The sequence below is a fragment of the Plectropomus leopardus genome, chromosome 20 (genome assembly GCF_008729295.1).
Source record: "Plectropomus leopardus isolate mb chromosome 20, YSFRI_Pleo_2.0, whole genome shotgun sequence".
Taxonomy (NCBI): domain Eukaryota; kingdom Metazoa; phylum Chordata; class Actinopteri; order Perciformes; family Serranidae; genus Plectropomus; species Plectropomus leopardus.
The window spans coordinates 4,198,492-4,213,352 of NC_056482.1; the positions used below are offsets into that span (position 1 = coordinate 4,198,492).

Genomic DNA, 14,861 nt, shown 5'->3' on the forward strand with positions numbered 1-14,861 from the left:
ATTAACCTCCCTGCGTGTTGCAAATACTTCAGATGAAACACTGGAAGACCCGTTTTCTATTTCAAGATTACTGCTGAGCATGAAGACTCGAGCAGAGGACGCCTGGCTTAAAGAGTGATAAACAGAGCAGTGCTGAGTTGTGGCGAGAGGCGAAAGCAAAGTCATCAGGATATTACAACAATGGATGCTTTGACAGAAGATGTGTTGCGGCCGGATGTGGATGCCGAGATGACGGCACTGACATCTGAAGATGTCACCGGACAAAACCCAGTGGTCAGCGATGAGGTGGAGGACCTTAGAAACAGGTAGAAATCAGTTATTCCTAATATTGTGTTCTGATTATAGCCTACTGTTGTAGCTCAAAGTTTTCTATTAGTTCCACTAACTGCGTGTTTGGCTTCGAGTTTGAGTACATTTACATACACTCAGTTGCCAGTTTATTAGGTACACCTTGTTATGACAAATGCACTTTTATACAACAATAACTCAGTTAGTGTAACTCATTCAAATCAGAGGTGAATTTTTACATATAGGTTTTATTTTGTACAGAAAACAAACATAATTATACAAAAGTTGTAACATAGTAAATAATAATAATAAAGAGTTTCGAATATAGCCTATTCTAGTATTTTCCAATCCATTTAATTTAAGTGCTATTACAAGCGTTTATTCAATGTTACTCTACCATAAGATTTGACTGGCTATAATGCCAAAGAATGTGTTACACAAGTATCCACTTTACCTGAAAAACATATTAACAGCATTAACAAAATTGGCTAAGGATGGCAAAAAAAAAGTTATACAGGTTGCGTCCAGGGTGTCGTGGAAGTAAGAGTGCAAAAATAAAATATTCTTGCATGAAGTCAAATGAAAAAAAAATGGCTTAACCCTCCTATTGTGCCACAAAGGGTCAGTTACCTTTTGTGTTTCAGGTCTTGGTTATGATTTGCTAAGCCAAGTTCTAAGCCGTTGTAAAATATTATATAAAACAACAGCTGTGACCGAATTACCTCCGTCTCACTCTCATAAAGATGATACCTCAGGAACAACTTTATGGGATTTCCTCAAATTTGGCACAAACGTCTTCTTGAACTCAAGGATGAACTGATTAGATTTTGCTTGTCAAAGGTTGAGCTCAAGTTGACCTCATGTCTGTCCATTTCTCATGAATATGATATCTCTGGAACGCTTAGAGGGAATTTCTTTAACTTTGGCCACAACATCTGTTTGGACTTAACAATAAACTGATTAGATTTTGGAAGTCAAAGGTCATCTTGACCTCGCAAAACAAATTTTTGGCCATAACTCAAGATTTCATATGCTAATTATGACAAAATTTGACACACGTTTAATAGGAAAAAACGTGGTGTGATGTGATTATGTTGTATATATTTCCAAAAACTATTTTCTGAACATTATTCAATGTCATAATTTAGGAACAGAAGGTGAGACATTTGATCAGAAGGTGAATTGGTGACACTAATTTTGAAACTGTGCCGACTGTATCGATTTTCTGTGCTACTGGGTTGAGAACGGGAAAAACAGCAGCATAGACTTTCTTTATTTATTTCACTGCTGTGTTGTTTTTCTGCCTTCAGTTTACGTGAGGCCGTCCATGATGACAACATCCGGCCTAAGATGCAGTGCCTGATGATGGACTCCTCCTTTTCCATGGTAACTATGCAAGGCGAAGACAGCGGGATTGCATGGGAGACGACCCCCAGTCGCTGCGCCACACCGTGGGCATCTGAGGCTGGAAACGCAGCTGTGGATCTCGGCTCTCCAGTTGCAACGCGACCCGCCACACCTGGGTCTGTTCCAGCGGGAAAGATTATCTTTGTCATGGATGAAGAGCTGATGTCGAGACGGAAGAAAACTAAAGAGAGGTTAACTCAGAAGAGCAGACAACCAGAAGTCCTCTCTGAAAGTTCTGAGAATGTCTCAGGAAGGCCGGAGCTGGTAGAAGTTTCACAACCAAACGTGAAACCCGAAGAAGGAGACGAAGAAGAAGCGAATAATCCTCTGGTGGATAAAAAGCTGTTCCGCTTAGTGTCTGAAGGCTCTGAAATCCTTAACATTGTTGTTCCTCCAGAGCTGGCAACTGTGGATGAGGAGGAGAGCAAAGAGATGGTGGACAACCTTTCTTATTTGGAGGAGAGCCTTGTTCCTAAAGCCAGTGGAGACACTCATGACATCGAGCTGGAGATCGCAGGATCAGATGCAGCAAGTGGTGATCAGATTCAGCCCTCACCTTCCGTAGCTATACATGTAATGGATCCGCCAGGGGCTCCAGTGGCCAGACCTCCAGTCCGAGGACCCGCTGGCAATGTAGACTACTTTGAGGCATTCAACTTGATTGATGCCCAAGCTCCAGGAAGTCCTGCTGTGGTTGCACAAGGACAGGTGGAGCAAGACCAGGTTGTGCCGGAGATCCAGGGCACCGAGAAATTTGTGCAGTCTAAAGACATCCCCACAACAACTGACAAGTCAGACACAATCAGCCTTGCAGAAATGACCAGTGAGCTTCTAGACGAGGTCTTCTATGGCGGAACAGACAACTACGCCATGGAAAGTCGAGACAAAGAGGCTGGACGTGGTGCACCCTTGAGGCTACCTTCAAAACAGAGTGGTTCAACTTTGTTTGGAAGCCAAGAGGACATCCTGACTCCAATCTTTCTACCTGCAGGACCTCCCAAAATTATCGACCAAATTTTGCTGGAGGAGCCAAAAGCCATGGCATTCCTTTACACAGACCTTTACGAGGAAGCACTCGGAAGTCGGAAAAAAGAAGAGGACACAGAAAGTCTGACGTCTGAGAAGTCCTTCCACAGCAGGCATTCAGACCGGGAGGCCAGGGGATATTTAGAGAAGTATGTCCTCATAGACGAGACTCCTGCACTGGAAGGGGAGCCATCTGATAAAGGGAAATGCCCAGAGGAAGGCCCTCGGGTATTGACCCAGGACTTGTTCGAACTGGGTGATATGCTGTCCAGCAATGAGAAAGGTGAGATGCCGAATTCAGAAGAAGAAATCACGGACTTCTTCAGGTCCAGTGCAAATTCTTCTCCGTGTGATGTAGAGCCGTTTCCCAAATCATTGGAAGAAGATGAAACCCAATCAAGTACAAAGAGGAGCGCAAAGGCAGACAAAAGCGTCAAGATTAAGGTAGAAAAAGTGGCTAAAATCCCAGCAGATCCTCTGAGCGTCTTAAGCTTTGAGACTCTCTCAGAGGAACCAGATTGGGGAGGTACAGATGATTATCCTGCAGCTCTGGACGATAAAGATGTCAGTGGAGATCAGGAATTGTTAAGAAAAGATTTGGAAATGGAAAAACCAGTTGTACCTCCAAGGAGAAAGGCAACCGCTCCTAAAACATGTCTGGAACTAACACCTCTGACTCCAGTTGAAGTTATTGTGGAGGAAAAAGAAGAAGCTGGTGGAAAGGAGCAGAGGGAGGAGGAGAAAGAGACGGCATCACCCGCAGAGACTGCCGATGAGGGAGATGGAGAGGAAATGATGCAACTCTCCAATGTCGCTTTATTGGAAAATGCCTTGGCTGCGGTTGAGTACCCACAAACTGAAAGTGTAGAAGATGCAATAGCTGTTGGAAACACAACACCAGCTGAAGCGAAAGACTTTAAAACAGAAGAAGAAACAAGTGAGACTGAAGCAGCTACAAAACAAACTGAGTCAGAAGAAGTAGACATTAAGTCGTCAGAACTGGCTGAAACAGAGGTTCATCCAGAGAAACAAGTTGATAGTTCCACCGAACCATCTAAACTCAGACAGTGTGTAATACTTTAACTGAGCTGCTGTGTTTTCAACAAGTTTATTGCCAAGTGGCTTGCTGATGTGTCCTTGTTCAAGGTCTTAAAATAACAGTAGAAATAGCCAAAAATCAACTGAGGTAAACTCGTAAAACATTGTACATAAAAAAAGCTAAATATACCAAACCAAAAAATGCAACACTTTTATTTGCTCCATTTTTCACAGGATCCATGACTTTTTAAAGTCCTTACTAGACATATTTCTCTCAAAGGGAATATTCATTTCGCAACCAGGAGCTGTCTCAAATTCCATGAATCTGGCATTACATCCAACCGGCCTCACAACAGCAGACCAATGCAAGATCACCACCTGAACGGCTGACACAACAAATGGTTTGCACAACCAAAGAATTTCTGCACAAACTGTCAGAAACCATCTCAGCATTCTCACCATGGTCTTGAGCTGACAGAAGTTTGTCATCATAACCAAGTTGTGTGGATGTTAGGCCATTTGGCTGTAATGCCAAATTCAGGAAAGCAACATTGGAGACGTTGTGAAGTTAATATATGTTCTTTGAAACCTGAGCAAACTGGTTTATTTCTTCCAAAATATGGAAATAAGGCTATTAGCAACTTAACAAGAAATGCCCCAAAAATAGCAAGAAATACAAAAAAAAAAAAAAAAAATTACAAGAAAAATTCCCTGAAAATTAGTACACACAAAAAAGAAAAAGAAAAAGTGTTATAACAAACAAAGAAATGGGCTGGGGGAAAATTGCTTAAAATTTGAACCAGATAAATAGTATAATAAAATAATATGTATATTCCCCCTGAAACATAATATAGTATTTATAGTTGTACAATTCTGAATATAGTTTTCTGGATATTTCCTTTGTTTTTTTTATTATTCTCTTTCTGTCTTTTTAAAGCTCCTTATCTTGTCATCTTATGGTATTTTTTTTATCCTTTTGTTTCATCCAGGGTTTTGATATAAATCAAACCACTTTGCTCTGGTTTCAAAAATTTGAATTACTTATAAGGGTATTTTAATCCAGCACAAGAAGACTGATGTCTGTGTTTCAAAGGGTGAAGTTCATGGGCAACATCTCTGGTGGACATTTCTGCAGTCAGCATGCCAATAGCACGCGCCCTCAAAACTTGCACCATCTATGGCATTGATCATGTGTTCAAACTGCATATTTTAGAGTGTCCTTTTATTGTGACCACCACAAAGCTGATCTCTGTAGTAATGATGGTATGTAATCAGCATATTTTATGCGTGGATGGATTATGTTGGAAAAGGAGAAGTACCCACCAACACAGATTTTAACAAAGTTGCAACCAAAATTTAAGAAAAAAAAAAAAATATATTGTGTGCATAAAAAAGCATTAGATCTTTAACTTAAACCTGTGAAAAATAAGAGCAAAAGGTGTTGTGTATAAAGTTTAGTTCAGTAATAGTTTTTAGAATTTGTGTCCAATTGTATCTGGCTGTCCTCTCATATGAAGTCTAAAATCTTTCCTTAAACAGTCTCACATTGATGAAATATCCAGAGGAGGATATTTTGCTGTCTTTCCCAGCAGTAACCCAGTCTCTGCAGTGTGGACGAGTGGCAGTAGTGCATGAATCACAGTGTGTTTGAAAGAGCGAGGTTTGGGTCACGAGTGTGAATAAAGCAGGGTGAGAGTGCATGTGTCGGTGTTGGTGTGACGTTAGTATGAATGTTCAGCTATAAATAAGCCTCTCTGGCTGTTAGCTGACACCTCGTCTTGGCTGGGAGTCCATGTGCCCTCTTGTAAACAGTCATGCAATATGTGCAAACATGCATGTTCTTTGTTTAGCTGTGTTTTCCAAAACTGAGAATTTATGCAAAATTAAAACACTCTGTGTGTATGTGCTTCTACATTATCTAAACCAAATATCATGCAAAGTGCTAGTTTTTGACAGTGCATGGATGCTTTTTAGTCAGTCAAAATGAGCTGTTTTTGGACAGGACGGAGCAGTATTTACCAGATAGTGTTGCCTCTAGGCCTGAATCCAATGAATTCCATCTGCAGCTCAGCAGTGATCCCTGTTGTGTCTGCTGACCTTGAAGAGGAAACTCCCAGATATACAAATGCACAAACAAATGTGTAACAGGTAAAAAATGGTATGAGAGGGGAAGGGGTGATGCAAAATGGGGGAAGGGAATTCAAATAGTTTTTTAAGTACTATGGAGGAAGTTTTTGATACTGATCTTTTTTTTTTTATTTGTCTTAGAGGAGGGACGCTGAATTTTAAATGGTCATATTTTGTATATATCTTAACTACTCGCAGACCCCCAAAAGCTGCAGGTGGGTCAGAAAGGCATGTTTTCTTTAAGAATATGCAAAATCACACTATTGTCCTAGCCATAAACTGTGCAATAAGTTTAATCATGGTGTGGAAAGGGTCATGCATTTTGCACGTTACTCAGGGAGGCTTAAGAAAAATATTTGTAGCTCTAGGGAGGGTCATTATATAAACAAACAAACAAAAACAAAGGCACACCACAGCCACCCCTCTACTCAGATAAATATACTACAGTCCTTAATTTGCTCTAATGGCAGGAGAGAATTTAAATGGAAGATTACAGTGAAATAATTTGAGACACTCCACATAACAAGGAAGAGTGTGTCATCATCTTTCGGCAAATGCTGGAGAAATTGCAGGGAAACAGATTCTAATTTTCTCCATACTTTCTGGTCATGTAACAAACTGACGTGATACTGGATCTCACTCCTTGGATTCTACCAGTGGCAGCCATTAAAAAAATCACTGTGAACTGGGTAAAACCCACTGTACCAACATTTCAGCCATGCTTAGAGCACTACATTAAATGTAACACATAATAACTTGAGGTTCCAGAGAAAAAACATAATTGAGAAGGTTCAGCCCTGCTATATCAGTCATTACCACCCTCCTGCACCTTTTTAGTTTTTTGTATCCTCCACTTTTCCCTTTTTTTGTTTGACCTTTGTGGCTGTGTATATTGAGATAATTTGACTATTTTTAGGTTGGTTATAATGTCTCAAGTGTTTTTAAACCAAAAAATAATTACTTTTAAAAAACAATTGAAAGGTGAAATATATGATTTGTGTTAATATCATATGGTTGATTTTAAGGTTTTTTTTCTTGACCTTGTATTTTTTTCAGTTTAAATGGCGACATCCAGCGTTAAAAATGAGCATTTTCATATTTTCTACCATTTTCAGTCTCGCTTTTCCCTCCACGTCGACAGGGGGCAGCTGTGAGTCAGCAGCTTGCCATTAAGGCCACAGAAGCAAAGTAGATAGAGTAGGTATGTAATTCACGTTGCTCATAAACATTACTTTTTGTCTGATTTCTCCCACTAAATGAAGCCAGCAATTACACGAATTAGAATGCCAACAAAATGTGCTGAACTTGGGAAACTAGGTTACTCCAGATTTTCTTTGTTTTTTATAAATGTGCCTGATTATAAAGCTAAAGCCAGTTAGCATTGCTATAACATCTTGTAGCTGTGAGGGTCTCGTTAGCTGCTACTTTAGCTTAGCAAACAATATTCAGCTGGGTATCATTAAAGCTAATGTCATATGACATAAAGAGCCTGCCAAAATAACTCAGTCAAGCCTCGAGTGATTAATAACTTTTTATCCAAAAAAATAGATGAGTAGACCAGTTCTCAGTTTTTCTAGTCGGTGTGTTTCTATGCTGGAAGTCCCTCCTCGGCGCTGTGTTTGATTACATGGGATAAGTTAGCCTTTTGCTAACGCAATGGACAATGTCCCCAGCGTTTGTTCATCAGTCTCTTCTGAAGGAAACGGACCAGAAACCGGCGACATCTCGTCGACGGAAGAAGGATTAATCGACGGTTTTGGAGACTTGGCTGCTCTTCCGGTCGAGGTTGGCGAGAGAAGACCGACGTGTTTACGGTGCCGGTGAGCTGAATTAAAGTGAAGCTAAAGCTAGATAGCTAACAAGTTAGACTTGTAGGACCAGACAGAGAAGATATCCTTCTCTTCCTGTCCTACTTCTTCTCAAGTATCTGGCATGTTGTAATGAGGGGACAGATTCATGTCTTTAAAGAAACAGCTGAAACAGACAGATGGTTTCTTTGGGGGTTTGAAGGTAACAACAAGGCAATCACAGTCTTCAACTTTCTCCCATGTAGTCGTCCTCAGAAGGTGTGTCTGTGTCCTTTTCTTCCACCACAACCCCTGGAGGTGTCCACGTGTCTCTACGTAGTGCAGCATCCTGCAGAGGTGAGACATGACATGTTCAACACTAGACAACAACATATCAGGCTGTCAGCCTGCCTTTAACTCTTTGAAGCCCGGAGCGACATCACTGTCAGTGTGCAGCTCTCAGACGCCTTTAACAAATATTTTAACGTGCTTTCAAAGGTGCCATTTATTTTAGAAACATGGGGTAAGAGGCAATGAGCGACTCGGTAAGAAATGTTACACAAACTGCAAGAAATATGTAGATTTAGAAAATGATTTTTAAAAAGTTCAGGTACAATGTTGAAGGTGAAAAGAAAAAAGCAAGGTTATTTTTTTCTGATTACATATTTCAGTTTGGGTTAGAGAATTATTGTAATTTCTTAAGCCCTCTTAAGTGCCCCCCCCCCCTTTTTAAATCATAATTTATAATTTATTAAGTTATTTATATCAACTTTCTAGAACAGTTTACTATTTTCTTTCTAATTTTTTGGTCATTTCTTCTTTTGGTGCTCATTTTACAATATGCACATAAATGTATATTTTTATATATGAACTGACATACTAGTTTTATACATTGCATTGTAGCATAAGGCACCGTTTTATATTTTACACACTCAGCAGCACATTATCCATACTATAATTTAAACATTCCCTTATCAGTGCTAATCATCTATTGCTGTGTTTCTTTACATTTATATTTTCACTCACTTGCACACTCAACATATCATACATAATTTATTTTTTAAAATTTAAATATTTACATACTAGTGCTAATTGTTAACTATTAATGTATTTCTATTTTTGTATTTATATATTTTTATATACCTGTGCCAGTACTTATTTCCACTTGCAATGATTCTCTGTGCTGGCACCAGAGCAACTATAATGAACCGTAATTTCCCCCCGGGGATCGATAAAGTATTAATGATTCTGATGCCAGCTAATGAAAATGATTTGGCTTATGGTGATGGTCAATTATTCTGACCTGTGGTGTGTTTTAAGGAGAGCAGAGTACTTCGCACAGTACCTCTACTTGCTGCTTGTTTGCCACAAGGAAAATGCAACGTCATAGTCGGAAGAAGATTCAATGAGGAAAAGTAAGCAGTATTAAATATTAACACTCTGATTTACAACAGTGCGACACCAACTGAACCGCATTCTCATATATATGTGGCCTTTGTCTCCCATCTTCTGTCCCCTCAGGCACCCGGAGCTGGCTGCGGTGTGTCGAGACAGCAGGACGCTGATCCTCTACCCAGGTCCCAAATCCCAGAACCTGGAGGAGCTGGTGCAGTACCAGGAGGTCGGCACCGTCAAACATAACGTGATCATCATAGACGGCACCTGGAGCCAGGCGAAAAACATGTTCCTCAAAAACAGCCTGTTCCACCTGCCTAAACAGGTTTGTTTAATCGTGCTGTCACATTACAGAGGTGGAGGTTACATTTAGAGAGAGATGGAAGTTGATTTTTTTCACAGTTTACAAACCTTCCAGTGTGTCTCTAAAGGCTCCTGCAGACTGTGAGATATTTGCAGTCTTATAAGTTTAGTGCGGGCTACGCTGTGCGACATGGATCTTGGGTACAACAGCAAGTTTGATGTATGCAGACTGTGGGATTCACCTACTGAATCACAGGCTACGACTTATGTCCATCGACGTCAATACGCAAGAACAAAAAGTCATCAGTGTGCGTCATCCATCTATGCCGCTGTAGTGGTGAGAGAGAGCCCTTGAGTCCTCCCTGTAGCAGCATTTATGTGTGTCAAAAAAAGTCTGAGGAAGAAGAGAATGTGGACGCGGTCATGACTGGGGAAAAGAGGCTGACTTGGCACGCCAATTTTCCATCAAGAGCTCAAAGTATTAGCATCTATTGGCATTTAGCAGTGTCACGCTGATCAGTGAGTAATTTCATGCTGCGTTTCTGTTGGTTGTTAATAGAAGTAGGTCGTAACAGCAGTCACACAGTGAGATGCTCATCCCAAATTTCTGACAGTGTCAGAATTTTATCCCAGACTGTCTTTGACAACCGTGACAGCAGCCATCCTTGAACCTCTCTCACTGCCACGTAGGACCACCGTTTTAGAGCCATGACGAAAGATATCGACATGTTTTCTTTCACGATCGTCGTCTTTTGTCTGAGACAGCCCAAAATGGCACAGTGTATACCCGGCTTCAGGCCGATTACAGCTTTACTGTCTAAGATTTATATGTTAAAATGATCTTTGTTTATCAGCTTTAGTCACAGAATCTTGGAGAAATAGAGACAAGTGCCCTGTCCACCTGAGACGGTATAAATTCTCCCATTACACCCACTGATGGGAGAGCTGCTGCACCCACATGAAATGACTAATTTGAACTCAAAGTTAAAAAAAACAAACTATTTTAAATGTAGGCAAGTGAACACTGTGAACTTTCTCAGCATTTCTTCTCTTTCCCCTTGTTTTCTCACTGCTGTTTTGTGTTCTGGCCAAATGCAGTCAAAAACCAACTGGGTGGTTTTACACTGAGTACGTTTACATGCACAAAATAATCCGTTTTCTGCTGCTGTTCCGAAAAAGACTATATTCCTACCAAGCTACTTACCTGGCTAATGAAAAATAAATATGAATTAAAAAGCTTTTATTTCCAGTGGGATTTTACTTTGCACAAATGAGCATAAAGACAAACAGCAATAAAATGCAACATAAAAACATACAAAAAATGATGAAAAAGTTTCCTACTGGACTTGTCGGATCATGCGAGCTCAGCCTTTCTCTTTCATTCCTTCAGCCACCTTCTTTAAAAGAGGTCGGTGCAGCGATATTTTCACATATCCAAAAACCCTTTGATGTCCAAGTCCTTCATAATCTTATCTCGTCTCACAACACGATATCGATATAATATCGATATTTTGCCCAGCCCTAGTTGGTAGTTTTCCGCAGGGCACAGTCACAGAAGTTGGTAACCAATCTGAGACGTCGGAGGTGTGCAGTGTTTAGCCTGCAGCTCTTACTCAAACCGTAGCTGCCTCTTTTTCCGTCACTCTTTGCAATATTTAATATTTCACAGCCGTCCTGTGTTTCGCCGCTTTAAGGCTTTCAGTGTGAAGCAGCAGTAAGACATGTTTAGTTTGCATTAGCAGTAATTTATTATGGCTCTGATTCGGTTGAACAGTTTGGCTGATGTCAGTTAGATCAAATGAAAAAACAGTTAAGCTGGATAAATTTGTATGTGATGAGGATTTGTATCCAGCACAATAATAGCCACTAACATTGAAAACTACTGTAAAGACGGGAAATGCTGACCCAAAATTGGATCAAAAACGGGTTTTAATTCGATGGAAATTGTAACAATTATTCCTTTTATTTCATAAAATCCTAATGTCAGTTTCATATGTCAGCAGAGAGAGGATACCAGATTTGCACTGCTGATCACCTGCGCTTTGGTTCTTCAGGTGCAGCTCAACAGGACCCTGTCCAGTCAGTATGTGATCCGGACACAACCCTCCAACATCTGTCTGTCCACGCTGGAGTGTGCTGCCGTCGCCCTGTCTATTCTGGAGCACAACGACGACATTCAAGAGGTGACGTAATGACATAGTTACTATTATTTCATGATTTGTGTCTGTTCTGTGCTTTTGTTCCACAAAAATGAACATTAACTTGCATTAACTGATTTTTTTGCCCACTTGGGGGCTTGGAGGGTTATGGTATTATGACCTTTTTAATAGGGATGTAAGATAATATCGACATGTCATCAGTATCTGCGGGTGTTGGCTTTAAAATGAAATATCAGAATTGGCCAATGCGCTGTTTTCTGCTGATGTCACAAACCATCGACGAAGTGAACATGCACAAAACATCAAAGTAGTTTCTTATTTTGCACAATGAATTAATTTTACATACACTTAGAAGCATTGTATATCATGTCTCTATTACAGTAACAGGATGCAAAATATGATGTCAGTTCCACTACAGAGGAGACTTGATGATCTCTAAAATTAGGTCGGCCTAAAAGTGGATATATTGATATCAGTAACGGCCAAATGAGACTTGTTACATATCAGCATATCAGATATCGCCAGAAAATCCAATATTGTGCATCCCTATTTTTCATTTGATGGTTAGTTGTTTCCACCTGATCTAATATAACTCCAATATTCACCCTCATTTCAGCTCTATTTTTGGTCCCTAAAAAATCTTGAGAAAAATATTTGACTAGCTGCTAAATGCTTCAATATATTCATCAGCTAGTCTCTAACTATGTGTGTCTGCGGTGCTAAATGGGTGTTGTACGTTGGCCTGTGACCTGTGTCTGGATGGGTAAGGAGAGCAGCTCTTTGCCTTCTCAAGTGAATCAATATTAGGTGTGCAAAGTCATCCAGTGGGTCACTTCTGTGCCCTGGGCCGTATGTTTGACACCCCTGAGTAAGACTGAAACAAAACAGGAAAGTCGCAGGCTGCAAAAACAAAACTATGAGCTGAAAGACATTAAAATGCTCAGTAGAGCTGAGAGGAACTGCAGTACACCTCTGTAGGTTCATTACTATTAGTAAATAATTTTGGTCACTAATATTACCATAATACAGTGGTGGAAAGTAACCAAGAGCTTTTCCTGAGGTACAATTTTGGGGCACAGTTTCTACTACTTAATCTTAATACTTGTTCCTCTCTACATTTCAGAGGGAAATATTGTACTTTTTACTTCACTACATTCCTTTTATTCCTTAGTCACTACTTACTAGATTAATAATACAAATATTCTTAATAAATTTGTATGTATTGTCATGGATTAAGATAAGACTTTATTGATTCGTTTGTGAAATTTACAAGCTACCCCCAGGCATTATAAATAGATAAATATAAATATAAATATAAATATAAATATAAATATAAATATATACAGGGAACCCTCGTTTATCGCGGGAGTTGCGTTCCAAAATAACCCGCGATAGGTGAAATCCGTGAAGTAGTCAGCTTTATTTTTTACTATTATTTTACAATGCAATACTGTACTGTAGAATGAAACCAAAAATCAAAACCTGTTTTCAGGCCCAAAATTTGTTTAAGAAATTAAAATATTAACGTTTTCTTACAAATAACTATGATAGTTTAAAGAACGGTATTGTAAAACAATAATTTGAATACAGTACAGTATAGTAATGAATACAAGGTTGGAAACATTATCACTCACGCGTATTTCACAGTCCCTCCAGCTGTGCCTCTCCGTCCTCACTCCGCTGCGCTGTAGCGTCTGTTTCAACTGCAGGCTGTGCAGGAGTCTATAGCGAGGGTTCACTATATATATATATATATGCCACTTCTTAACCAGCTGTAACATTAAAGTGGTGAACACATAAATGCATCAGTAATTATAATTCAAAAATATAATATATGTTATTCTGAAATGGGCCATTTTGCATAATGAGTACTTAATTTTGAAAGCAGGACTTTTGCTGTGTATTTCTACCTTGTGGTGTTACTATTTTTATCAAAATAAAAGACCCGAATACTTCTTTCACCACTACCAAAATACACACAGTACATACTGTAGATGTTCGCTGATTAAACAGAGATTGCAATATAAATACAAAGATCTCATGTGTTTTTCACCACTCGTCCCTTTTTCGTCTGTGTGTCCAGGTTCTGCTGAGGCCCCTGAAGGCCCTTTGCTCCTTCCAGCTGCAGCACGGCGCTCAGATTCACCACAGCAAGGAGCACCTACTGAAGAACGGCATGTACGACAAACCCATGCCCAAGAACAAACGCAAGATAAAGAGGATGGAGAAGCTTGTCACTGACCACAACATCTGCCCGAGATGAGGGCGTGACTGAGCAGAGAAGCTCGACTCGTCTCTGTTTACACTGCTGTCCTTTACGCTGCACAGGACTGTATCATCAGGGCAGCATGTGGCAGCATCAGGGTACACACGCAAACCACTGGACTTTTTGGGAGTTTGTTTTTCAGATAATTGCGGGTAAATATTATTTATGTATTTGTCACTAATTTAAAAAAAAGACAAATTGAAGTTGTAGTTTAAATGTCCTGGTGTGACAATAAATCAGGTTTCATTGTTTTTGGAAAAAAAAAAAAGACATTTTTTCTTCCATGAGTTCTATAAACACTGTGGTGGTGCTGTTGTGATTGACTTTACACATCCAAGGGCTGGTGAAGGAGCTGATGTTTTTTTAGCAAAATTTGCATTCAGATATGTTACAAATTAAAATAACCTCTCAAATGTGATATTTCATTAACTACCAGATGAACACACAATACAGCAGGAAAAAGGGACTAGTTGAGAACTGTATTGTTCGGTGTGTGAAGTCAGCATTGTTGATGATATGAGCCCGACATATGCACAAATATGCAGTATGGTACAATTTAGCTGCAATTCTTTTCAAGTACTTATTAATTGCAGGAATTGCAGATTCAGGCCTACGCAATTTCTATTATACAGAGAAGAAATTAAAGTAATCTGACTTCCTCAGTATTGCAACAGTAAAATTACAATAATAATATTCATGAATAATCACTCTTATTTTCTAATCTTATTTTAGGTCTATAGTAAGAATCAAATTTGAAAGTTGCAATTCCTGAGTCCTGAATCAAATGAGTTATATCTGCAAAAAAGTTTAATAATGTCATACTTGTTAGTTGGTCAAGTGTATTTTTTATAAGTAGGCTTGATGGTTTTATGGGGTCATTTAGTGCCACTTTTCAACTTGTCTTTTAGGATAAAATTACAGATTGATCTGATAAGATTTACACAGGTTACCTGCTATAATTAATAATTAGCCTCTCCGTCAATTATCAAGTCCCATCAAGGGAATTCCGGGACACTAACATTACAAATGGGCCCGTGTTGTGCAGCAAAGGGACATTTTAAACTC

At 39.5% G+C, this 14,861-nt stretch overlaps 2 protein-coding genes across 2 annotated transcripts; both read left to right on the forward strand.

The window, feature by feature from the left end:
* On the forward strand, positions 1-4,413 carry si:ch1073-398f15.1 (cardiomyopathy-associated protein 5). Its single transcript, XM_042509796.1, has 2 exons — positions 1-305; positions 1,599-4,413. Exons 1-2 carry the CDS (start codon positions 181-183, stop codon positions 3,802-3,804), a joined length of 2,331 nt encoding a protein of 776 aa, XP_042365730.1. The 5' UTR covers positions 1-180; the 3' UTR covers positions 3,805-4,413.
* Positions 4,414-7,088: 2,675 nt separating this feature from the next.
* On the forward strand, positions 7,089-14,350 carry dtwd2 (DTW domain containing 2). The gene is made up of 6 exons (XM_042509409.1): positions 7,089-7,706; positions 7,940-8,030; positions 8,994-9,088; positions 9,195-9,393; positions 11,426-11,554; positions 13,614-14,350. The coding sequence occupies exons 1-6, from the start codon at positions 7,543-7,545 to the stop codon at positions 13,791-13,793; spliced, it is 858 nt and encodes a 285-aa protein (XP_042365343.1). The 5' UTR covers positions 7,089-7,542; the 3' UTR covers positions 13,794-14,350.
* The last annotated feature ends 511 nt before the right edge of the window (positions 14,351-14,861 follow it).

Excerpts from the sequence above, each read along its gene's own strand:
- dtwd2 (XM_042509409.1), top strand. The coding sequence starts at position 7,543 with ATGGACAATGTCCCCAGCGTTTGTTCATCAGTCTCTTCTGAAGGAAAC. Across the intron at positions 9,089-9,194 it reads AGAAGATTCAATGAGGAAAA|GCACCCGGAGCTGGCTGCGG; the intron begins GTAAGCAGTATT and ends CTGTCCCCTCAG. Across the intron at positions 9,394-11,425 it reads TGTTCCACCTGCCTAAACAG|GTGCAGCTCAACAGGACCCT; the intron begins GTTTGTTTAATC and ends TTGGTTCTTCAG.
- si:ch1073-398f15.1 (XM_042509796.1), top strand. The coding sequence starts at position 181 with ATGGATGCTTTGACAGAAGATGTGTTGCGGCCGGATGTGGATGCCGAG. Across the intron at positions 306-1,598 it reads GTGGAGGACCTTAGAAACAG|TTTACGTGAGGCCGTCCATG; the intron begins GTAGAAATCAGT and ends TTCTGCCTTCAG.